Source organism: Chiloscyllium punctatum, chromosome 36 (assembly GCF_047496795.1).
Source record: "Chiloscyllium punctatum isolate Juve2018m chromosome 36, sChiPun1.3, whole genome shotgun sequence".
Lineage (NCBI taxonomy): Eukaryota > Metazoa > Chordata > Chondrichthyes > Orectolobiformes > Hemiscylliidae > Chiloscyllium > Chiloscyllium punctatum.
In genome coordinates, this window is record NC_092774.1 from 75,232,141 (window position 1) to 75,257,337 (window position 25,197).

The window sequence follows — 25,197 nt, forward strand, 5'->3', positions numbered from 1 at the left end:
TTGTCCATCATTTAGTACATTGAGCATCATCTTTTTGTGATTCAACAGATATGATTTGAAGTGAATTCTGCAAGATACTTTTGTATTTTATCTAACTTTGCTTTTGTGTTAAAGATTTCCTTTGTGACATTTTAATTAAAATATCTCAACGTATAATAATGAAACAGCTAATTTATTCTGAAATTATTTCAATTAGTTGGTCGATTGCCAAATAATAGCTTCTTTACTGTTGTAAATATTGATACCCAGGAAAGCTATTTTGTTTAATATAGTTTGTTAGAAACGAAAATCGCTTCGTAATATTCGCTCTAGACAAATTCAGGAAAACAAAGTTTTATTAGCAAGTCTGCAGAGTTGGGTACCCTTCTGAGAAAAAGGCGCCCCGAGGCTTACAAAGTTTCTCATTATATACAGCACAAGTCCCTCCCCTTCTTGGCTCTAACGAGCCATGAGGTTCACATTCTTAAACCGTCATTATTCTCCATTTTGCACCCTTATCACAAAGTCTGCAACAAATGTCTCCAGAGTTGTTGTTTTTTTTACCCTGTAGTCATATCAGTCAAAGACTTATTCTTCTCTGTCTGTGCTAGCGGTCTTATCAATCTGTAGCAGATGTCTCTGTATCAATCTGTAGCAGATGTCTCTCGAGTCGTTTTTCTATCCTGCAGTCTTATCAGTCAAGGACTCATTCTTCCCTGTCTGTGTTTATGGTTTCATCAATCAAGGACCTGTTTGTTTTTACTCTGCTCACAAAATGTCAGCATTTTGCACAATTTAAACTATCCTACTTTTGAGTATACAAAATGTTGTCCAGGCACATCTTAATTGTTTGAACCGAAATTGCCTCTCACAATTCCCCCCTTTCTCTTTTTAAGATGTGCCTGACCAAGATAAGCCTCCCCTCCTCAAGGGCCCGGGAAATCCTTGGTCTTTCACAGCAACAGCTGTGGGATTGGTGTGGGAAAGAGGGATTCCACTTCATGGGGCATTGGCATCAGTTTTGGAACAGGGGGGATCTGTACCATTGGGACGGTCTCCACCTGAACCGATCAGGTACCAATGTTCTCGCGAAGAGGATAAATAGGGTGGTCAGTAGGACTTTAAACTTCTGAGTTGGGGGGAAGGGAAAGTGAAAGCGACAGGGAGTATGGAGGTAAATGGAAAGATAAGCAGCAGGATAGCCTGTTTCCAGGCGGATTTAAAATTGAGGCAGACTGAGAATGCAGAAAAAAGCAAGGATAACTTAGGACATATGACTTCCAACATCTCTAATGATAAGGAAGTTAGCATTAAGGCACTTTACCTGAATGCTCGTAGCATTCATAACAAAGCCGATGAACTAATGGCACAGATAATAGTGAATGATTATGATGTAGTAGGCATCACAGAGACTTGGTTACAGGGGGGTCAGGACTGGCAGTTAAACCTCCATGGTTTTTCAACTTATCGAAAAGACAGAGAGGTGGGCAGAGGGAGTGGGGTTGCCTTGTTAGTTAAGAACAAAATTAAATCTATGGTATTGAATGACATAGCGTCGGATGATGTGGAGTCTGTGTGGGTGGAATTGAGGAACCACAAAGGCAAAAAAACCATAATTGGAGTTGTGTACAGACCTCCTAACAGTGGTCAGGACCAGGGACGCAACATGTACCGGGAAATAGAGAAGGCATGTCAGAAAGGCAAGGTTACATTGATCATGGGAGACTTCAATATGCAGGTGGACTGGGTAAATAATGTTGCTAGTGGATCTAAAGAAAGGGAATTCATGGAATGCTTACAGGATGGCTTTTTGGAACAGCTTGTCATGGAGCCCACAAGAGAGCAGACTATTCTGGACCTAGTGCTTTGCAATGAACAAGACTCTATAAAAGATCTTAAAGTAAGGGAACCCTTAGGAAGTAGCGACCATAATATGGTAGAGTTCAGTCTGGAGTTTGAAAGGGAGAAGGCAAAATCTGATGTAATGGTGTTACAGTTGAATAAAGGTAATTATGAAGGCATGAGAGAGGAACTGACTAAAATAGACTGGAAGCAGAGGCTAACCGGGAAGACACTAGAGCAAAAATGGCAGGAGTTTGTAGGTATAATTGAGGACACTGTACAGAGGTTCATTCCCAAGAAAAGAAAGATTAACCGGGGAGGGATTAGACAACCTTGGCTGACAAAGGAAGTCAGGAAATGTATTAAAGAAAAAGAGAGATCCTATAAAGTGGCTAAGAACAGTGGGAAATCAGAAGATTGGGAAGGATACAAAAGCAAACAGAGGATAACAAAGAGTGTAATAAGAAATGAGAGGATCAAATATGAAGGTAGGCTAGCCAGTAATATTAGAAATAATAGTAAAAGTTTCTTTCAGTACAGAAGAAACAAACGACAGGCAAAAGTAGACATTAGACCACTTCAAACTGATGCAGGGAGCCTAGTGATGGGAGATAAGGAAATAGCAGGAGAACTTAACAAGTACTTTGCATCAGTTTTCACAGAGGAAGACATGAGTAATATCCCAAAAATTAAAGGGTGTCACGGGGCTGAGTTGAGTATGGTTGCCATTACGAAAGAGAGAGTGCTAGAAAAGTTAAAAAGTCTTAAAATTGATAAATCTCCTGGCCCCGATGGGATACACCCTAGAGTTCTGAGAGAGGTTGCTGAGGAAATAGCAGAGGCATTGGTTGAGATCTTTCAAGAGTCACTGGAGTCAGGAAAGGTCCCGGATGATTGGAAGATGGCTGTAGTAACCCCCTTGTTCAAGAAAGGATCAAGGCAAAAGATGGAAAATTATAGGCCAATCAGCTTAACCTCGGTTGTTGGTAAAATTCTAGAATCCATCATTAAGGATGAGGTTTCTAAATTCTTGGAAGAGCAGAGTCTGATTAGAACAAGTCAACATGGATTTAGTAAAGGGAGGTCATGCCTGACAAACCTGTTGGAATTTTTTGAAGAGGTAACAAGTAGGTTAGACGAGGGAAACCCAGTGGATGTGGTCTATCTAGACTTTCAAAAGGCCTTTGATAAGGTGCCACACGGGAGGCTGCTGAGCAAGGTGAGGGCCCATGGTGTTCGAGGTGAGCTGCTGGGATGGATTGAGGATTGGCTGTCGAACAGAAGGCAGAGAGTTGGGATAAAAGGTTCTTTTTCAGAATGACAGCCGGTGACGAGCGGTGTCCCGCAGGGTTCGGTGCTGGGGCCACAGCTGTTCGCATTATATATTAATGATTTGGATGAGGGAACCGGGGGCATTCTAGCAAAGTTTGCCGATGATACGAAGTTAGGTGGACAGGCAGGTAGTACTGAGGAAGTGGGGAGGCTACAGAAGGATCTAGACAGGTTGGGAGAGTGGTCCAGGAAATGGCTGATGGAATTTAACGTGAGCAAGTGCGAGGTCTTGCACTTTGGCAAAAAGAATAAAAGCATGGACTACTTTCTAAATGGTGAGAAAATTAATAAAGCCAAAGCACAAAGGGATCTGGGAGTGCTAGTCGAGGATTCTCTAAAGGTAAACATGCAGGTTGAGTCCGTGATTAAGAAAGCGAATGCAATGTTGTCTCTTATCTCAAGAGGGTTGGAATATAAAAGCAGAGATGTACTACTAAGACTTTATAAAGCTCTGGTTAGGCCCCATTTGGAGTACTGTGTCCAGTTTTGGTCCCCACACCTCAGGAAGGACATACTGGCACTGGAACGTGTCCAGCGGAGATTCACACGGATGATCCCTGGAATGACAGGTCTAGCATATGAGGAACGGCTGAGGATACTGGGATTGTATTCGTTGGAGTTTAGAAGATTAAGGGGAGATCTAATAGAGACGTACAAAATAATACATGGCTTTGGAAAGGTGGATGCTAGGAAATTGTTTCTGTTAGGCGAGGAGACTAGGACCCGTGGACACAGCCTTAGAATTAGAGGGGGTCATTTCAGAACAAAAATGCGGAGACATTTCTTCAGCCAGAGAGTGGTGGCCTGTGGAATTCATTGCCACGGAGTGCAGTGGAAGCCGGGACGCTAAATGTCTTCAAGGCCGAGATTGATAGGTTCTTGTTGTCTAAAGGAATTAAGGGCTACGGGGAGAATGCTGGTAAGTGGAGCTGAAATGCGCATCAGCCATGATTGAATGGCGGAGTGGACTCAATGGGCCGAATGGCCTTACTTCCACTCCTATGTCTTATGGTCTCAAGTTCCTGCGTCCCATGTTGTGGAACCGCCACTGCCTGAAGTTGGGAAAAATTTTTCTGAATTAAAAACTGAATCCAGGGGGTTAGGCAGGGTAATATGAGGAGAAGCATCACGCCCCCACCAACCACCAGCAACGCCATGCGCCACCAACTACCACCTAGGAGACCATCCCACCATCCGATGCCACTAAGAGGACGCCAAGATTGTACTGGCACATGGGCCAATTTCCGAATTTCATCGGAAATTTTCAAAACCGCTTTTCCATTATCGTCAATTTCTAGGCAGCAGTTAGTCAGGTTAAATTTCCCGCACATGCCCCCCTCCGAGGCCAAGAGATAATCCAAGGCAAGTCGGTTTTGATATATAGCAGCCCTCATCTGATCCTGCTGCTTAGCCAGCAATTCCAGGGCCAGGGCAGTCCGGTTAGTAATAACCTCTACGACTGCTTGGAGCCTGATAATACGATTTAACATATAGATAGGAGTACGGTATCCCCATGATCTGTCCTGTGCCCATGTAGCTGGCCCGTAGTATTCAATAATCCGGGCCGGTGGCCACTCATTCCCCCAATCACCGACTTGGATATCCCTTGGCGACCTATGGAGGGAGTCAAAGAGTTTAATTCCCAAATCGTCGCCTTCCTTCCGGGGTAATAGGAAGAACGCAGGTCGTATTAGACCCAGGAAGCATACCCCAGCCCATCCCATGGGCAGTTTGGAGTATGCCTGATTACCGCATATCCAAAATAGGCCATCTGGAGCAGGCCCTCCCTGCCTCACAACGTCATCCCACAGTTCCTTTACTCCAGGGACGCCCTCATAAGGACCAGGACCACTGCAATTCCAGTAACCAGCCCCCAGCTCGTCAGAGGAGGAATCAGTACGTAATGGAACGCACGAGCCATGATCTCGGTTTGCAATGTACCAAGTAATATCCTCAGGCCACCATACTCGCGTGGTCGCATCCAATACATTCTGACAGGGACTAATCCCTACCTCCACGATTCCCTTGCCTTCAATACAGAACTGGCCCTCAGGGCTGTTCGTCAGTCTCCACCCCTGGCTTTTCCTTTCGTTGACATGAGTCCAAGTGGTTTGCAGCAATTCCCATATGTCTAAGCTTTGACCAGTCCACGGCCATTGTTCCGACATATGCGGCCCCCCACAAACCCAGCAATTGCTAACATTTAAAACCGTGGCTATTCTAGAGGTGAGATCAATAAACAGGTTTTGTGTAACATCAGGGAGTTCAATCTTTTCTTCTACCTCTTCGTATACAGATGGCACTTTAGAGAGCACGACCGTTCCCTGACGGTCTTGCTCTTTCCCCAACCCCCGATCAGTGTTCTGTATCTTGGTCTCCTTGACTCTGTCAACCTGCTCCCTGAGCAACACGGAGGATAGGCCCCACCTCCCATTTTGCTAATACACACCCAGCGGTCATTTATAGGGCATCCACGGATTTTGCCACCGTATCCCTTATTATACACCTGATAATAGGGTCTTCCACCCTCCCAACATTCGTGTCGTGCACTCACATCGTAACACCAATCGTCCACATAGGAATGGGACACAAATGATCCCGAGTAGATTCGAATCCCGGAGCCTTACTGTAGTCCGACATTTGTCACATCTCCCCTCGCCCTCCCCCACATACAGGAGTAAACTGATCAATATCCCCACCAATACAGTCCAAGTAGAGTTCATTATTGCTGTCTTTTCAGTTTTACCACCAACGGCTTGTCCCCTTGCTCGCATGTCCAAGTGCTCTCTCCTTCTGGCGGAACAGGCCCCTTTATCCTTGATGCGTGGACCCACCCTTTTTCTTTCGTCCGAACAGCTGCTTCAGTTGTTAACAGAACCAGGAACGGTCCTTCCCATCGCGGCTGGAGCTTTTCGGCCTTCCAGGTCTTAACAAGTACCCAATCTCCGGGCTCCGCCTTATGCAGGAGGAAGTCGAGCGGTGGAGTCTGAGCCAGGAGACCTTTCCTCCGGAGTTCTGCAAAAGAACGGGATAAGGCCAGTAAATAGTTTCTGACAAATACATCTCCCCCTTGTAGAGTGGGACATCCATCAACCTTACTCCAATATGGTAATCCGAACAGCATTTCATAGGGGGAAACCCCGACATCCCGGCGAGGTGCCGTACGTATCCTCAATAGGGCAATGGGCAGGCACTTCGGCCAAGGTAACTTAGTTTCTAACACCAGCTTAGTCAATTGGGTCTTGAGCGTGCAATTCATTCTCTCAACCCGACCCGAACTCTGAGGATGCCAGGGTGTGTGGAGTTTCCATTGGATACCCAGGGCAGTACAGATCAAATGGTGTAGCTTAGAAATAAAATGTGTCCCGCAGTCGGAGTTGATAGATTGCATTATGCCATATCTCGGGATTATATTCTCTAACAATAGTCGGGCCACGGTTGGTGCATCGGCTTTGGCAGTTGGGAAAGCCTCTACCCAGTGAGTGAAATGGTCTACTATTACTAGCAGATATTTCCATCTCTGTATTGGGGGTAATTCTGTAAAGTCGACTTGGATCCTCTGAAATGGCCTAATTGCGAGGGGCTGACCACCAGCTGGTATAGAACGCATGGCTTTCTTGTTAATACGCTGGCAAGTGGGGCATCCGACTATTTCTTGTTGGGCTAACGTGTATATCCCCCTGCATACATAGTCTCTCAGGATCGTGTCACACATGGCTTGCACCCTCCAGTGGGTCTGATGGTGTAATCGGTGCAGAATACCCCGGGTGATCTGTTTGTTCAGTACTTGTCTCCCAGCAGGAACCGTCCACTTCCCGTTAGTATCTAGCCAGGCACCCAATTGATCCATTTTATCAATCTCCCCCTGGGTGAAGACGGGTTGTTTAGCGAGCCCTTCCCTCAATGGTATTAATGCTAATAATTGGACGGGTTTTTCGACCGCTGCCCGCTTGGCTTCCTCATCTGCCAGCCGGTTTCATACCGCTTCCGGTGTCGACCCCTTCTGGTGACCGGGTACATGGACTACTGCGAGTTCTGTAGATAACGCCAGGGCTTCCGTGAGCTAATTCTTTTCCTCGGGAAGTTATCAATCCTCGCTCTTTCCAGATTTTCCCGAAAGTATGAACGATTCCGTATGCATACTTTGAGTCAGTATATATGGTCCCAACTTGCCCCTCCAACAGCTTCAGGGCCCTCTGGAGGGCGTACAACTCACAGGATTGGGCTGACCACTTCCCGGGCAGTCGTCCGGACTCGATCGTCCGTTTCGTTGCACCATCTATGACAGCATAGCCACTGTCCTGGACCCCACTGATGCACCGGGAGGACCCGTCGATGTACAGTTCCTGTCCTTCACCCAGCGGGGCCTCTTGCAGTTCCTCTCGGCTTTTGGTCTGCAAGTCTACAAATTCCACACAATCATGCTCCTGTTCCCCATCTGCAGGACGTCCGTATAGAAACTGGACAGGGTTGCAACTGAGATCTTTTGCAAAATTGAGATCGTCCCCGGTCATCAAAATCGTCTCATACTTCAGGATGCGAGAGTCTGTTAACCAGCGGTGAGCCTTTTGAGCCAGTATGGTACTAACCGAATGTGGGGAATATACTGTGATCCTTCCTCCAAAGGTAAGTTTCCGTGCCTGTTCTACTAACATTGCCGTAGCTGCCACTGCCTGTATACAGGTCGGCCATCCACATGACACAGGGTCTAACATTTTTGACAAAAATGCAACCGGCTGACGTTTCCCTGCCCGCAGCTGGGTAAGCACACCCTGGGCAATTCCGCTGGCGCTATTGACATAAAACTGGAACGGTTCCTTCAGGGTGGGTCAAGCCAATACCGGAGCTCGGATCAGTTTACTTTTAATAATATTAAATCGCTGCTCCTCCTCATCTGACCAGTCCACCTTTTGTCCTTCTTGTCCCAGTTTGTCATACAAAAATTTTACTAGAGTGGTGTAACTTTCAATCCATATCCGGCAATACCCTACTAGCCCCAGGAATTGTCTGATTTCCTTCTTCGTCCTGGGTATTGGCATACCCGTAATCCCTGATATTCGTTCTGGCGTGATACGGCGATGCCCCTTACTGCCTTGATGGCCCAGATATCTTACTTCTTGCTCCACAAACTGGAGTTTTGTCCTGGAGACGCGTAGGCCCTGTTTCCCCAGGAAGTTCAGCAGGGCAACGGTGTCTGCTCGTACCTCCTCTTCTCTTGGTCCTGAGAGTAAGAGATCATCGACATATTGGAGCAATTGATTCTCCGCGTTACACCGAAATCCTCCTAAGATCTGCTCCAGTATTTGTCCAAACAAGTTGGGTGACTCCGTGAATCCCTGCGGCAAGACCGTCCATCTTAACTGTCGCTTTCGTCCTGTGAAGGGATTCTCCCATTCAAATGCAAAAAGGTTCCGACTTTCTTCGTCAAGGGGGAAACTCCAGAAGGCATCCTTCAGATCTATTACGCTGAACCATTCATGTTCAGGGGGACTTTTACTCATTAACGTGTAGGGATTGGGTACCACCGGGTATCTAGCCTGGACTACTTCATTCAACCCCCGCAAGTCTTGCACCAGCCTATACGTCCCATCCGGCTTCCTCACAGGGAGTATTGGAGTATTGAAAGGGGACATATATTCCTCCAGTCGTCCATCTGTGATTAATCTTTCTATCACAGGTTGTAACCCCTCCCGTCCTTCCATAGCAATCGGGTACTGTTTCCTTCTTACTGGGCCTCTTCCTGGTAACATGGTGATTTGGAGAGGTTTGATGTTTAGACCCCCTCTGTTCCCCTCTCGGTACCATACTTCCGGGTCTATTTGTTGATCATCTTCTTCGGTGAGGGCAAACAACCTTACCACCATTTCCCCGTTACTTGGTACCGTTCCGATCCCTAGTTTGACCTGCAAGTCTCTTCCTAACAAATTAAACCCCGCCGATGGCAGTAGAAGGAGGTCTCGTTTAGTAGTTCTGTTTTCATACCCAATTTCCACGTCCTCCACTACTGGGACTTGCAATGTCTTTCCTCCAATGCCAGATACCCCCATAACTGTTCCTCCTGCTCGGGCGCCGGGGGGTATTTGGATTATACTTGATCTTTCGGCTCCCGAGTCCACCATAAATGTGATCTCCGACCCTTGGGGCCCTACTTTCAAGTTTACCAGGGGTTCCTGTCGATAGTCCTTTTGCCCCAAGGGTAGGAACCCCCGACCCTCCCTAATCTTCCTCCATCAGGGCGTACGACCGCACCTCCCGCTTGTAGCGGGGGCACTCTCGCTTAAAATGTCCCTCTTCATTACAGTAGTAACATCTGAGTATCCTCCTCGTTTCTCTGTCGCGGCCTCGAGTTCTTCCACCCTTCCTTTGTTCCGGCCACGGTCCTCTTTTCCTCTGCTCTTGCCACGACTCTCCCCTTTCCTGTTTCTGCCACGGCTCTCCCTTTTCCCTCCTTCCAGCTGTCACTTGTTGCACCATCTGCATCATTATCTTTGTCGCCTTCTTTTGCTTCTCATCGTCCCTTCTCACAAACACCTTTTGCGCCTCCCGTAGTAGTTCACTTAGAGGTTTACTATCCCAATCATCCATTTTCTCTAACTTCTTTCGTATGTCCGGCCAGGCTTTTGATACAAACTCGACCCGTATGAGTTGTTGCCCCACGTCCGTCTCAGGGTCCACCCCAGCGAACTGCTGCAAGTTCTTCCTAATCCTGTCTAGGAAGTCCGTAGGGGTTTCCTCCGGGTTTTGATGATTCCCAAAGGCCTTGGTAAAATTGTGCCCCTTCGGGGCTGCCTGCCTTATTCCTTTTATCCAATATTCCCGCATGTCTCTCATGTTGCGCAGTCCTTCCTCCGTTTTCTTATCCCACTTGGGGTCGGTGAGGGGAAACTTCTGCTCCCCTCCTGCTCCTCCCTCTCTCTCCCAGACCAACAGCGCAGCTTGTCGTATCATCTGTCGCTCCTGGCTAGAGAACAATATTCCCATGATGGAATACATCTCATCCCACGTGTAAGTATTCGGCCCCAGGAACTGATCTAATTGTTCAGCCAGGCCCATGGGGTCCTCCAGTAGACCCTTCATCTCCCTCTTGTAATTCCGTACTTCAGTACTCGTTAAGGGAACGTTCACATATCCCGTCCCTCCTTCCTCGCCCCCCATGGGCACTCCCCGGAGTGGAATCATTCTTGCAATCGGGGCAGAGTTTTGTCTGCGACTCTTTTCAGCTTGAGATCTAGTCTGTACTCCTGAGGCTCCTGGTGGTTCCTCCCCGTCTTCTTCCCCTTCCCCTGAATCGTCGTCACCCGAAGGATCATTCTGTGGGGCAGACGGGGTCACGTAGGGCGGCGGTAAGTGATCTAATGGTTCCCATTCTTTCTGCTCTTCCGAGTCTTCAGTAGTGGCCTTCATTTTGCAAGATATTGTGACCGGTAGCCAACAAAGGGCGTAATCACTTTCTTCCTGAATAACATTAGGTTTTGAATTGACATATAAAATCAGAGCTTGCCGGACCCAGTCTTCGTCAGTGCCGAATCTAGGCCACCACACTGAGTCTCCCTGAATAGGGTTCTGGGACCACGTTTGACAGTATTTCACCATCTTTTTTCTAGATTTTCCTTTTCTCCTACCCTGATCCCAATTACTTAACATTCTTCCGAACGGACTATCGTCAGGTACCCCGGGGTATTTTTCATTGTCTACGTTCAAGCCTACCTTTCCCTTATTCGCCTTGGATCCGTTATTTCCCATTGCCGAGGACTTTGTAAAATCGGAGAATCTTGTATTATCCCGTGATAATCTATCACCAGTTAGCCAATTCCCGGACCTTCAGTCCCGTGATCGCCCAGGTCCCTTTGCAGGCACCCCCGGTCTTTGGATTCCTGTGTCCTACGTCTCTGTGAAACAGATCACAGGCACCCTGTAGGTCCACGTTCCTCTGCAAACACGGTCTCTGCAAAATCTCTCACAGGCGAGCCCTGGTCTCTAGATTCCTGAGTCCCACGCCTCTGTAGAAAAATCTACAGGCACTCCGCAGGTCCCCAGTCCTCCAGAAACACGGTCCCCGCAAGTTTTTTCTTACCTGGGTTCGGTGCACCGAAATTACTCGATCATTAACCGTCCCCACTGCCTCGGCCACACCCCTCCTTTGTTTTCCTGAGCCTTCCCGATATCACTCGCTCAAGCCGCGCGGAGCGACAAGCAAGGAATCAGGGACTGCCGAACTCGGCAGGGTGCTCCTTCTCCGATGTCCTTCCTCAGCTCCCCTCGCGGCCGGAGTGTTGATCGGACGAGCCCCCAAGTTTGTTAGAAACGAAAATCGCTTCTTAATAATCGCTCTAGACATATTCAGGAAAACAAAGTTTTATTAGCAAGTCTGCAGAGTTGGGCACCCTTCTGAGAAAAAGGCGCCCCGAGGCTTACAAAGTTTCTCATTATATACAGCACAAGTCCCTCCCCTCTTTGGCTCTAAAGAGTCACGAGGTTCACATTCTAAACCGTCAGTATTTTTCCATTCTGCACCCATGTCACAAAGTCTGCAGCAGATGTCTCCCGAGTTGTTTTTCTACCCTGTATTCTTATCAGTCAAGGACTTATTCTTCTCTGTCAGAGTTAGTGGTCTCATCAATCAAGGACTTTTTTTTTTACTCTGCTCACAAAATGTCAGCATTTGCACAATTTAAATTATCCCACTTTTGAGTGTACAAAATGTTCTTACAAAAGAAGCATGTCTTGTCCTTTATTATAGAGAAGCATGTTTTACCCCACCCCTATGGCTCTATTCCCCTTAGTCTTCAGGGTCATGCACATCTTAATTGTTTGAACCGAAATCGCCTCTCACAGGTAACCCACCCACATCCATTCCCCTACCACCACTGCTCTACACTTAACCCTTAGTAATGCACCTTACCTATACATCATGCATAATTTCACATGGCCAGCACAGCCAATCCACTCCAACCCTGCACAAAAGTCAAAAATCACACATCACCAGATTGTAGTCCCACAGGCTTTTTTGGAAGCGCTGACTTCTGGAGTGCTGCTTCTTCATCTGGTGGTTGTGGTGTATAAGATCATAAGGCACAGAATTTATAGCAAAACATTTCAGCATCCTGCCACTGAAATGGTATATTGAACAAACCTGGATTGTTAAGTCTTTCACAGTTTTGAATGGTTTGCAGGTATCATTACAATGTAAACCCCAGAACTTCTTGTATGCCACCTTCGAGATAACAAGGTTTTATAGCAAAAGGTGACATCTCAGCTCAGACAATGCATTATAGGTGTGAGGTCAGAGTTTGCCTGTAAATCAATCTTGAGTCAGACTGGTTCTATTTCCAAAGTGAAATTCACAAAATATTACATTGATTGACTGCCTGCAGATTGTGCATTTTTTAAGCAAAATTGACTGTATCTGCAAATACACACACACACACACACACACACACACACACAGTTTGTTGGGTGAATTTGTACTTGCAAAATTACATCTTTCTTTGCTCAGAAACTGCATGAATCAATGTAAGATTCCATAAATCAATTTTTTAGATTAAAATCAGTCTAGCCATTGTGGCACAGACAGTCTCACACAGGGGGGCTCACACCATCAATACATTATGTAGGCTAACACAACAGCAATTGGTAAAGTTCACTTGGGAACGTAACTTTTTTTTTAAAAAGTTTTGTGATTTACATATGAAAGAACTGAAATCAACATGGCCATTCTAACAGATGAAACACTTAAACAATCCAGGTCTTTTTCAATATATAATTTCAGTTACATCACACTGTAAACTGTTGCTATAAATTCTGTGTCTTACAATCTTATTCTCCACAAGCACCTGATGAAGGAGCTGCACTTTGAAAGCAAGGGCTTTCAATTAAACCTGTTGGACTATAACTGGTGTTGTGAGATTTTTAATTCTGCAAATACACATTCACTCCCATGGATTTGTGTGTGCATATGTCCCTGAGAGAGAGGAAAAGTCTACATCAGTGCTGTATGTCTCTAAGTCTATTTGATAACAGATGCTTTATTTCTGTTGATGTAAATATTGTAGTAAATCTTCGCTGGGTACTAACAGATATAAGGGAGAGAGAATTCCTCAGGTAGGGCACCAGAAGAATCCTGGGAGACCCCTATTTCTCGTTTATTTCCTAATTAACAAACATTAACCACAAGCACCTATTTATTTCTAATTTTGTTTCATTTTTCTTGTTTTCTTCCCTGCGATGATGTAGGAGAATTGTTAGATTTGGGTCAGACATTTTGTTACATATTGAAAACCTGGAAACTATTTTGTGCCTGCAACCATTTTGTGACCTTCTTAGTGCCTGCTTGCTTCGGGCTGAATGTTTCCCAGGTTAAGATTGTGTTTCCCAGGCTCAGCGGAGATGGTTGGTCTTGCAGCTGTACTGCTCCCTGATAAACAAATTCTTTCCTTGCATGGGACTTTTATTTCCATCCTCCACATATGGCAAGTCAGGCAGGAGATACCATGATCCTGCCAGGTCACCGGCCGATATCGTTGGAGAGATGAAATATAGAGGGTGGTTGCTGCTTTTGGTGTGTCCAAAATAAAAAGGAAAGCTGACCGGAGATGAAAATGCTGTTAAAAATGCTGATACAATTCTCGCTGCTCAGCCACAAGATACGAGTGTGAGTACTCAACAGGCTCCTGGTGTCCTGACGTAATGCTGCTGAGAGCACTTACGCTTTACAAAATTAGTAATAAAGAATTTGCTTGGCCCAGGGTTATGACAAGGGAAACCCTACTTGATAAGTCCTGGACCCACACGGAGGTGCGAGACATGCGTCAAAAGGCCCCTGATCCATTTGAGTTCCCAACATTCGTTTTAATTGGGGAGTAGAAATCTGCAGTAAGTGTAATTGCTCGCTTCAGGATGTCTAGACTTGAATGAATTTGACAAACACGATACTTTGGGAAACTATTAAAGACTCCATTGTAATTCCCATGGGTTGTGGACTAATGCAGAGACATGAACAACTTGCCTTGAAAACAGTGTTTGATTTGAAAATGGAATGGCTGCATTTAGAGGTATTTAGAGGTTGCACACTTGGTTAAGCAGCTAAGTGTCACAACCAGGATCTATGAGGCTCAACTCCCTAACTTGGACTGTTCTGGAATGTGAGTGCCTCATTATCCTTGGAAAGAAGGAATAAACAAAAGCTGACAAACTGAGATATGAAGAAAGTTGGAAAATGTTACAGAGAGAGACGCACGCACGCAGGCAGGCAGATGGGGGGGTCAGAGAGGCATGCAGACAGTGAGAGAGAGGGGCGCAGGCAGGCACAGAGAGAGAGAGAGGTGCAGGCAGGCAGAGAGAGACAGACAGACAGGGAGAGACTGACTCACCGCCGACACCCTGCAGTTTGCAGAAAGATTAACATTTTGTAATCTGGTTTGAATGCACATTTGCCTGGGTATGGTGCTGAAATCACAGGGGAAGCCCCTGAAAAGCACAAACTATGGCCTCAAATAGGGTACTCCCTCCGCACCCGAACCAAATTGTGGGTGACCCCTGATGGACTGGTTTGTGTTCATTCTTTGCTGATGCCTATTTCAGTTGATTATGTACATTACTGTACACAGTTGAGCAAGAAGGGAATGATTAATACTCTGTTACAAACCTGTTGGCACCCAGATTTTCAGAAAACAGCGAGGAAATGAGCTGAAGTGTGTTTAATTTGTAAATTTTAATTTGATCATTCAGCCTTTCACTGCACTCTTTCTTATCTTTCTTTCATGAACTATGTTTGATTGGGCCTGATAACGTTGAGTAAATGGGAATTACAATTGAATACTCTTCTTTATACACAGAAGGTCAACCACTCTGGCTGCTGGATATGTGCCCATATCCCCATCTGTCCTGAACTCGCACCAAGTGAGCCCTTACGGAAATTGACCGACTTGCAGCTTTCTTTTCCCCCAGCCTTTGGAACTGCTCGACTGAAAATCAAAGTCACCCCACAGACAATCCTGTGCTTGGCTCAGTTCACTGTTGTGGCCCTCCTCTCCAGCGATCTCCCAGATGCTGAGATTTCCCCTTCCTGATGAAACCCCGATGATGATTCCCAATCCCTGGAGCCTTCTGCCCCTGTCCTTACTGAACCAGAGGACTATTTGTCCGATCTCCAACCACCACCCCTTGGCAATCCCGCTGGCTCTGGGTATAATCCCCTTTTGCTGACATCCTCAATCTCCTCTTTTTAATAAAAGAAGGAGGGAATATGGGAGAATTTGACCAAAGTTGACACAAAACTCTGTGGAAGTTATTTTGTCACAAAGCTATGTTTGCAGTAAAATGTAGCCTGCTAACGTAATGCCCTGGCTAAGGAATTCTGTTTTGATAGCCTGACCTTGCAGCTGCGGGCTGTCTCTGCTCCTCAGGCCATTAGACTGTGCTGCTTCATAGAATGATGGATTGGTTCTCTCTGTCCCTTATCGGTAATTCGAGCCCAGCTAAACCTGCAGTAAAAGATAACATTCAGTTTTGTAGACATTAAGAAATGTAGGTCTGGACAAGGTCTGTGAACCTTACGACTGCCCCTCAGTTGCATAATTAATGGAGAGTGGGCTTGTGTTTTACCATAAAACTTGTAACATTCTGTATTTCATTGGAATACGTTGGAGTTTGTTTTAAACAAAAAAGGCTTCCCCATGGGAATGAATAAAGCTAGTTAATTGCTCAAGGTCTCCTCTCCTGACTACTTTGTTTTAAATGATTTGCCACACGAGTTACTTTGCCCCAACAGCACTAACAGTTACATCTAAGGGAGACAGAATTCCTCATATCGGGGACATCAGAATCCCAGGCGACCACTATTTCTGGTTTACTTCCTTATGAACAAACATGAAGCATGAGCACCAATTGCACATTTGTTTCTAATTTTGTTTCATGTTTCTCGTTTGATTCCCTGCTATGACTAAACTCTGTGTCTGGATGGTTGACAGGCTGGGAGATCGTGGGTTGGGTCTCAATTGAGAATGTTTTATTGTTCTGGAAGGTGTAAAAGGCAGAGGTCAAAGCTTCAGCAGAAATCCAGCAGAGCGGAGAACAGACGAACATCTTACTCTGTGGGAACAGGGAGATCAACAGAGGACAGAGAAATCCCGACCTGAAATCTGAGCTGACACCAGACTACCCTGTGATCAGTGCTTTGATTAGCAGGGCCAACCCTCTACCTTTACCTCGCTTCACATTTGACGACCCCTCGATATTCAGGATCCAATCTTTGTCATCCTGAAGCCGTGTCTCTGTAAGGACTCTCAGATCATAATTATTTTCTTCAATGCGGACAGATAATTCATTCACATTTGTTACAATACATTCAGACACACCCTTTTTAATTTCAACTTTTGTATCTTTAGAATCCAATCTTGAGTTCTGGTACATTTAATCTCCTTGTTCCTTTCTATCATACTCTGATGTTCATTTTCCACATTGCTCACTGATCTTGATTTGGATTGGCCATGCTAAGTTGCCCAGAGTGTCCAAGGATGTGCAGGTTAGGTGGGTTAGCCATGGGAAATGCAGGGTTATAGTAACAGAAGCAGGAGTAGGCCATTTTTTTTTACCCATCCTGCCTGCTCTGCCATTCATTAAGATCATGGTTGATCTATCCATCATCTCAGCTGCACCTCACTGCATTGTACCAACTATCCTTCATTCCCCTACCATGCAAAAACCCATTCAACAGTGTCCTAAATATACTTCATGAAGCTGCCTCTACTGCTTCCTTTGGCAAAGAATTCCATGGATTCACTACTCACCGGGAAAAGGAGCTCCTCTCCACCTTCATACCGAATGCTGCCTTCTCTATCCTGCCTACCTGAGACTCCACTTTCAAGGAACTATGAACCTGCACTGCAAGGGCTCTTTGTTATGCAATACTCCACTTAACTGTGTCAGTCCCGCCAGCATTACTTGACAAAAATGCACCTCAATTTCTCTAAATTAAACTCCATCTGCCACTCCTCAGACCACTGGCCCATCTGATCAATTCTAATTTAAAGCAAATCTCTTTCCTCTCTTATTCTCTCGAAGCTGAAAATCTCCATCCCACATTCTCACTTTGCTGAACCTAATCCCTGCTGTACCTCATCCTGAAGGGTCTGGTTCATGCTGATTAACAGGCCCACACTCAGGGAGGATCTAATTGAAACATACAGAATACTGAATGGCCTGTACAGAGTGGATGTTGGGAAGATGTTTCCATTGAGAGGAGAGACTAGGACTCGAGGCCCAGCCTTAAAGTGAAGGGACCCCCTTTCAGAATGGAGATAATGAGAAACCCACAGAAGGCAGTGCAGGTCAGGTCACTGAGGATATTTAAGACTGAGATAGATAGGTCCGAGTAGAAAGGGGGATCAAGAGTTACGGGGAGCAAGTGGGAGAATGGGGTTGAGAAACCTAGCAGCCATGACTGAATGGCGGATCAAATTCCTCTCCATCTAAACCCTTAACACTATGGCAGTCCCAGTCTATGTTTGGAAAGTTCAAATCCCCGGCCATAACCACCCTATTATTCTTACAGATAGCTGAGATCACCTTACAAGTTTGTTTCTCAATTTCCCTCCGACTATTAGGAGGTCTATAATACAATCTCAGCTATCTGTAAGAATAATAGGGTGGTTATGGTCGGGGATTTTAACTTTCCAAACATAGACTGGGACTGCCATAGTGTTAAGGGTTTAGCTGGAGAGGAATTTGTTAAGTGTGTACAAGACAATTTTCTGATTCAGTATGTAGATGTACCTACTAGAGAAGGTGCAAAACTTGACCTACTCTTGGGAAATAAGGCAGGGCAGCTGACTGAGGTGTCAGTGAGGGAGCATTTTGGGGGAGTGACCATAATTCTATTAGATTTAAAGTAGTGATGGAAAAGGATAGACCAGATCTAAATTGGGGAAAGGCCAATTTTGACGGTATTAGACAAGAACTTTCAAAAGCTAATTGGGGCAGATGTTCGCAGGTAAAGGGACGGCTGGAAAATGGGAAGCCTTCAGAAATGAGATAACAAGAATCCAGAGAAAGTATATTCCTGTTTGGGTGAAAGGAAAGGCTGGTAGGAATAGGGAATGCTGGATGACTACAGAAGTTGAGGTGAAAATGTGTTGCTGGAAAAGCGCAGCAGGTCAGGCAGCATCCAAGGAGCAGGAGAATCGACGTTTCAGGCATGAGCCCTTCTTCAGGAATGAAGAAATTGAGGGTTAAAGAAATTGAGGGTATGGTTAAGAAAAAGAAGGAAGCATATGTAAGGTATAGACAGGATAGATTCAGTGAATCCTTAGAGGAGTATAAAGGCAGTAGGAGTATACATTAAGAGGGAAATCAAGAGGGCAAAACGGGGACATGAGATAGCTTTGGCAAATAGAATTATGGAGAATCCCAAGGGTTTTCACAAATATATTAAGGACAAAAGGGTAACTAGGGAAATAATAGGGCCCCTCAAAGATAAGCAAGACGGCCTTTGTGAGGAGCTGCAGAAAATGGGGGAGATGCTAAATTAGTATTTTGCATCAGTATTTACTGTGGAAAAGGATATGGAAGATATACAGTGTAGGGAAATAGATGATCACACCCTTGCAAAATATGTCCAGATTACAGAGGAGGAAGTGCTGGATGTCTTGAAATGCATAGAAGTGGATAAATTCCCAGGACCTGATCAGGTGTACCCGAGACCTCTGTGGGAAGCGAGAGAAGTGATTGCTGGGCCCCTTGCTGAGATATTTGAATCACTGATAGTCAACAGGTGAGGTGCCGGAAGACTGGAGGTTGGCTAATATGGTGCCACTGTTTAAGAAGGGTGGTAAGGACAAGCCAGGGAACTATAGAGCTGTGAGCCTGACGTCGGTGGTGGGCAAGTTGTTGGAGGGAATCCTGAGGGACAGGATGTACATGTATTTGGAAAGGAAAGGACTGATTTGGAATAGTCAACATGGCTTTGTGCGTGGGAAATCATGTCTCACAAACTTGATTGAGTTTTTTGAGGAAGTAACAAAGAGAATTGATGAGGGCAGAGCAGTAGATGTGATCTATATGGACTTCAGTAAGGCGTTCGACAAGGTTCCCCATGGGAGACTGATTCACAAGGTTAGATCTCATGAAATACAGGGGGAACTAGCCATTTGGATACAAAACTGGCTCAAAGGTAGAAGACAGAGGGTGGTGGTGGAGGGTTGTTTTTCAGACTGGAGGCCTGTGACCAGTGGAGTGCCACAAGGATCGGTGCGGGGTCCTCTACTTTTTGTCATTTACATAAATGATTTGGATGCGAGCATGAGAGGTACAGTTAGTAAGTTTGCAGTTGACACCAAAATTGGAGGAGGTGTAGTGGACAGCGAAGAAGGTTACCTCAGATTACAACAGGATCATGACCGGATGGGCCAATGGGCTGAGGAGTGGCAGATGGAATTTAATTCAGATAAATGTGAGGTGCTGCATTTTGGGAAAGCAAATCTTAGCAGGACTTATACACTGAATGGTAAGGTCCTCGGGAGTGTTGCTGAACTAAGAGACCTTGGAGTGCAGGTTCATAGCTCCTTGACAGTAGAGTTGCAGGTAGATAGGATAGTGAAGAAGGTGTTTGGTATGCTTTCCTTTATTGGCCAGAGTATTGAGTACAGGAGTTGGGAGGTCATATTGCAGCTGTACAGGACATTGGTTAGGCCACTGTTGGGAGTATTGCGTGCAGTTCTGGTCTCCTTCCTATTGGAAGGATGTTGTGAAACTTGAAAGGGTTCAGAAAAGATTCCAAAGGATGTTGCCAGGGTTGGAGGATTAGAGCTATAGGGAGAGGCTGAACAGGCTGGGGCTACTTTCCCTGAAGTGTCGGAGGCTGAGGGGTGACCTTATAGAGGTTTACAAAATTATGAGGGGCATGGATAGGGTAAATAGACAAAGTCTTTTCCCTGGGGTCGGGGAGTCCAGAACTAGAGGGCACAGATTTAGGATGAGAGGGGAAAGATATAAAAGAGACCTAAGGGGCAACTTTTTCACCCAGAGGGTGGTACGTGTATGGAATGAGCTGCCAGAGGAAGTGGTAAAGGCTGGTACAATTGCAACATTTAAGAGGCATTTGGATGGGTATATAAACAGGAAGGGTTTGGAGGGATATGGGCCGGGTGCTGGCAGATGGGACTAGATTGGGTGAGGATATCTGTTCGGCATGGAAGGGTTGGACTGAAGGGTCTGTTTCCATGCTGTACATCTCTATGACTCGATGACAGTCAATGGGATGAATGGCCTAATTTCTGCTCCTATGTCCTATCTCTTGCTGTCCTGGACTCAGTGAGAGTGGGAACAGGAGAAGGTCATTGGTCTTTTGAGCTTGCACCAGCATTGAACAGATCATAATGGGATATTAATCTACCAACACCTCAGTGGATAGGCTGGGACTTTTTTCACTGGAGCACAGGAGGTTGAAAGGTGACCTTACAGAGGTGTATAAAATCATGAGGGACATCGAGGAGGTGACCACCGGGTATCCTTTCCCTAGAGGGGGGGTAACAAGATTATGCAGCAAATTTGAATTAGAGAGGAGAAAGATTTTAAAAAGGCATGAGGGGCTCCTTTACTTTTTACACAGAGAATAGTTGATGTGTGGAATGACTATCCAGGGGAAGTGATGGATGCAGGTCCAGTAACAACATTTAAAAGACATTTGGATAAGTACATGAATAGGAAAGTTCAGAGGGATATGGGCCACACACAGGTAGGTGGGACTAGTTTAGTTTGAATATAGTCAGCATGGATTAGTTGGACTGAAGGGTCTGTTTCTGTGCTGTCTGATACTATAACTGTTCTTTCCTGGTCTTAAAATCATTTTCTTGCCTTCCCCGATAACCATCTACTTCTTTGCTGTTCAAAACCCAGATGAACTCAGCCTTGAATATATTCAACAACCCCCTAACTGCAGGAAGGCATCCCCAATTCTGAACTCAATTCCTCTTGCTAATATACCACTTGTTTTGCTGATTGCTTGCTGCACCTGTCTGACAACTGGCATTGACTGGTGTAGAAAGGATGCTTAGGTCCCTCTATACATCCACACATCATTCCTGAAGAAGAACCCGTGCCCAAAATGTTGACTCTTCTGCACCTTGGATGCTGCCTAACCTACTGTGTTTTTCCAGTATCACACTTTTTGACTCTGATCTCCATTATCTGCAATTCTCACTTTTTCCACATCCCAATACATCACCATTTAAGTAATACACCCCCTTTCTGCTTTTTTTTCCACAACAAAAGCTAAACCTTCACATGGTGGTACTGCATTTGCCACGTGTTTGCAAATTGTGGTCTTCAGTACATTGGGGATACCAAGTGTAAACTTGGGGAATGATAATAGACAATAGACAATAGGTGCAGGAGTAGGCCATTCTGCCCTTCGAGCCTGCACCACCATTCATTATGATCATGGCTGATCATCCTCAATCAGTATCCTGTTCCTGCCTTATTTCCATAACCCTTGATTCCACTATCCTTGAGAGCGCTATCCAACTCTTTCTTAAACGAATCCAGAGACTGGGCCTCCACTGCCTTCTGGGGCAGAGCATTCCACACACCCACCACTCTCTGGGTGAAGAAGTTTCTCCTCATCGTTGTCCTAAATGGCCTACCCCTTATTTTTAGGTTGTGTCCTCTGTTTTGGGACTCACCCATCAGTGGAAACATGTTTCCTTCCTCCAGAGTGTCCAATCTTATATGTCTCAATCAGATCCCCTCTCAGTCTTCGAAACTCAAGGGTACACAAGCCCAGTCGCTCCAATCTTTCAACATAAGATAGCCCCGCCATTCCAGGAATTGACCTCGTGAACCTACACTGCACTCCCTCAATAGCCAGAATGTCTTTCCTCAAATTTGGAGACCAGAACTGCACACAATATTCCACGTGCGGTCTCACCAGGGCCCTGTACAGCTGCAGAAGAACCTCTTTGCTCAATCCCTCTTGTTATGAAGGCCAGCATGCTATTAGCTTTCTTCACTACCTGCTGTACCTGCATGCTTGCCTTCATTGACTGGTGTACAAGAACACCCAGATCTCTTTGTACTGCCCCTTTACCTAACTTGACTCCATTTAGGTAGTAATCTGCCTTCCTGTTCTTGCCACCAAAGTGGATAACCATACATTTATCCACATTAAACTGCATCTGCCATACATCTGTCCACTCACCTCACCTGTCCAGGTCACCCTGTAAACTCCTAACATCCTCATCACATTTCACCCTGCCACCAAGCTTTGTATCATCAGCAAATTTGCGAATGTTACTATTAATGCTATCTTCTATATCATTAATATATATTGTAAAAAGCTGCGGTCCCAGCACTGATCCCTGCGGTACCCCACTGGTCACCGCCTGCCATTCCGATAGGGAGCTGTTTATCACTACTCTTTGTTTCCTGTCAGCCAACCAATTTTCAATCCAAGTCAGTACTTTGCCCCCAATACCATGTGCCCTAATTTTGCTCACTAACCTCCTACGTGGGACTTTATCAAAGGCTTTCTGAAAGTCCAAGTACACTACATCCACTGGATCTCCTTTGTCCATCTTCAGAGTTACATCTTCAAAAAATTTTGGATTCGCTGTGCGTAGCAGCTGTATCGGCAGAGGCCGAACAGACCTCCCAGTCACCACCCATTTTAATTCCCCTTCCCACTCTCTTTCTGACATGACCATCTTTGGCCTCTTCCATTGTCACAATGAACCAAACCGCAAATTGGAGGAACAACACCTCATCCTCCACCTACGCAGTTTACAGCTCGGAGGACTCAACATTGATATCTCCACTTTCAAATAACCTCCCTTCCCATTCCCGACTCTCTTCTTAGCCTGGACCACTCATTTCCACTGGTCCATGCCACCAACTAAGTCATACCCTCAGCCTGTCTTCACATATCCCCACTTCACCACCCTGCCCCCAGCACTCCCTTTCTCTGCATCTCCCCCTACACCTGCCCCCAGTCCTGAAGAAGGGTTACACCCGAAATGTCGACTTCTCCACCTCCTGATGCTGCCTGGCTGGTGTGTTCTTCAAGTCTCCTGCCAGTCTATTTTGCTAATTGAGACACAGACCTGCACCAACGTTTCCAGAGTCTGTCCCCTCCCGGATTCATTCCCTTTCCTATCAATTGCTGCAAGTCAACAATTGAATCCCAGAATGAAAAAAAAATGGAAAAGAGAGTGCTGTACTCACAGATCTTGGACAGAGGAAGGAATTTGCCGTCTGGATGAAGCTCAATCTTTACTCAGAGAGAGGAACAGGAGTAAAAGCTTCAAAAGCTCATGGACCAACGTCCACATTCAGACAATGGGGTGGCTCTGATTGGCAGGAGGACCAGACTCCTTCCGGTCCTCCAGGTATCTCTATTGGTCAATCAAGAAAAGGTCGCGCGCCTTTTTTTGTGGACAGCGATGAGCATGCCCAGTAGTTTGCTGGCACTGGTAGGCATGCGCACAGCTTTGCTGACACCGGCAAACATGCGCAGTATGCCCTACGTGGATGGTGTTACTGGCAAATTTTAAGAGTCCAAATGCCGAAAGAAAATAAAAAGGACAGAACCACAATTTTTTGCCCTGTGGTTCGACATGTTATTGCTTTTTCATTTTGTCTCGTTGCTCAACGTTTGTATGTCTTTTCCCCTTGTTGAGAGAGAGTGTCCTAGTGAGCTGACTGTTGGAAGGAGCTGTAACCAGTTACACAGACTGAAGAGCCCTTACACTATTCGTAGCAGGAGGTAACTGTACGTACTTCCTGAGTGTGATCACAGTTTCAATTGTTCATCGGAAACCGAGAGACAAAAGGACACCAGAACTGCGGAGAAGTTGTGGAGATGTGGAGACTAGGGATTCCATTCCCTGTCGGTACTGGAGATTCATCAGCTCAGTCGCAGTGGGGAGAGGCCGTTCTTCAAAACATTATTACAACATTATTTCCCATTGACAAAAATATATTCACGCTGCCTGATTACCTTGAACTTATACGAGTGCCCTGTCATAAAATCTTTAATAAGAGCTTTGAACATTTTCCCTATGACATATGTTAAAGTAAACAGTTTCCTGTTCTCGGTCTCCCTTTTTGTAGAAAGGAGTTTTCCAATCTAAAGAAACCTTCCCTGAAACTAATGTGGTTTGGAAAATTAAAACCAATGCATTAACTATTTCACTAGCCAGTTTTTCTTTGAGTGTAGGATGAAATCCTTCGGATACCTGGAACTTGTCAACCCGTAGTTCCAACAGTTTACTCAGTACTACTTCCCAGGTAATTGTAATTTTCTTCAGTTCCTCCGTCCCTTTCAATTCCTGATTTACAGCTTGTACCAGGGTGTTTCTTGTATCCTCTCTAGTAACGACATTCAAGCTCTTTTCAATTCATCTGTCGTCTCTTTATCCTGTTATTGAGTCCCCAGACTCATTTTCTACAGAACCAACACTTATTTTGTGGGCAAATCTTTCCTCTCCAGAAAGTCTTGGTACTGAACACGATAAAATTCACTTTGAAATATTGTTCATTCCAACTTTACCAAGCACACCCTACAGATTTAAAATCCCACAGTGACACCCAGTTTTGTTATGCTTAATTCTGAAGAGAAATTTGAATACCCAGTGATTAACTGGAAGAACTGTACACTAAATTTTCACATTTTTAAGCAAAAAAATTACCAATTAATTGGAGTAATTTAGCAGAATAGCATGTTTGGCCTTAAATTGTAAATCTAGTTTCTTTCATGTGACGGAGCAGGTCCACACCAGGGAGAGGCCATTCACCTACTCCGTGTGCGGGAAGGGATTCACTGATTGGTCTTCCCGGCGGAGACACCAGCCTGTCCACATTGGGGAAGAGACCGTTCACCTGCCCCGAGTGCGGGAAGGGATTCAGTCAGTCATCCCATCTGTTCAGACACCAATCCAGTCACACCGAGTAGAGAACGTTTGGAAGCTTTGTGGGTGTGACTTCTATTAATATTCAAGAGGACATACATTTCCTGGTGAATTGAACACCTATTTAAGACACACTTACTGATTT

The 25,197-nt window shown here is 45.5% G+C and overlaps 2 protein-coding genes across 6 annotated transcripts in view; one reads left to right on the forward strand and one right to left on the reverse strand.

Annotated features, from left to right (window-relative positions):
- The window catches only part of LOC140460148 (uncharacterized), a 69,557-nt gene that overhangs the window by 5,153 nt on the left and 39,207 nt on the right, over positions 1-25,197 (forward strand). The window lies entirely within an intron of this gene.
- Positions 318-23,495, reverse strand: LOC140460713 (endogenous retrovirus group 3 member 1 Env polyprotein-like). Of its 5 annotated transcripts, none has more exons than XM_072555328.1 (4): positions 23,368-23,495; positions 15,527-15,635; positions 11,228-11,483; positions 318-6,168 (listed from the first exon to the last, which is right to left on the reverse strand). In XM_072555328.1, the coding sequence occupies exon 4, from the start codon at positions 5,319-5,321 to the stop codon at positions 4,095-4,097; it is 1,227 nt and encodes a 408-aa protein (XP_072411429.1). In that variant the 5' UTR covers positions 5,322-6,168; positions 11,228-11,483; positions 15,527-15,635; positions 23,368-23,495; the 3' UTR covers positions 318-4,094. The 5 variants fall into 5 exon arrangements, with proteins under 5 accessions (XP_072411429.1, XP_072411426.1, XP_072411431.1 ...); XM_072555325.1 differs by having other exon boundaries at positions 318-11,042; XM_072555330.1 differs by lacking the exon at positions 11,228-11,483.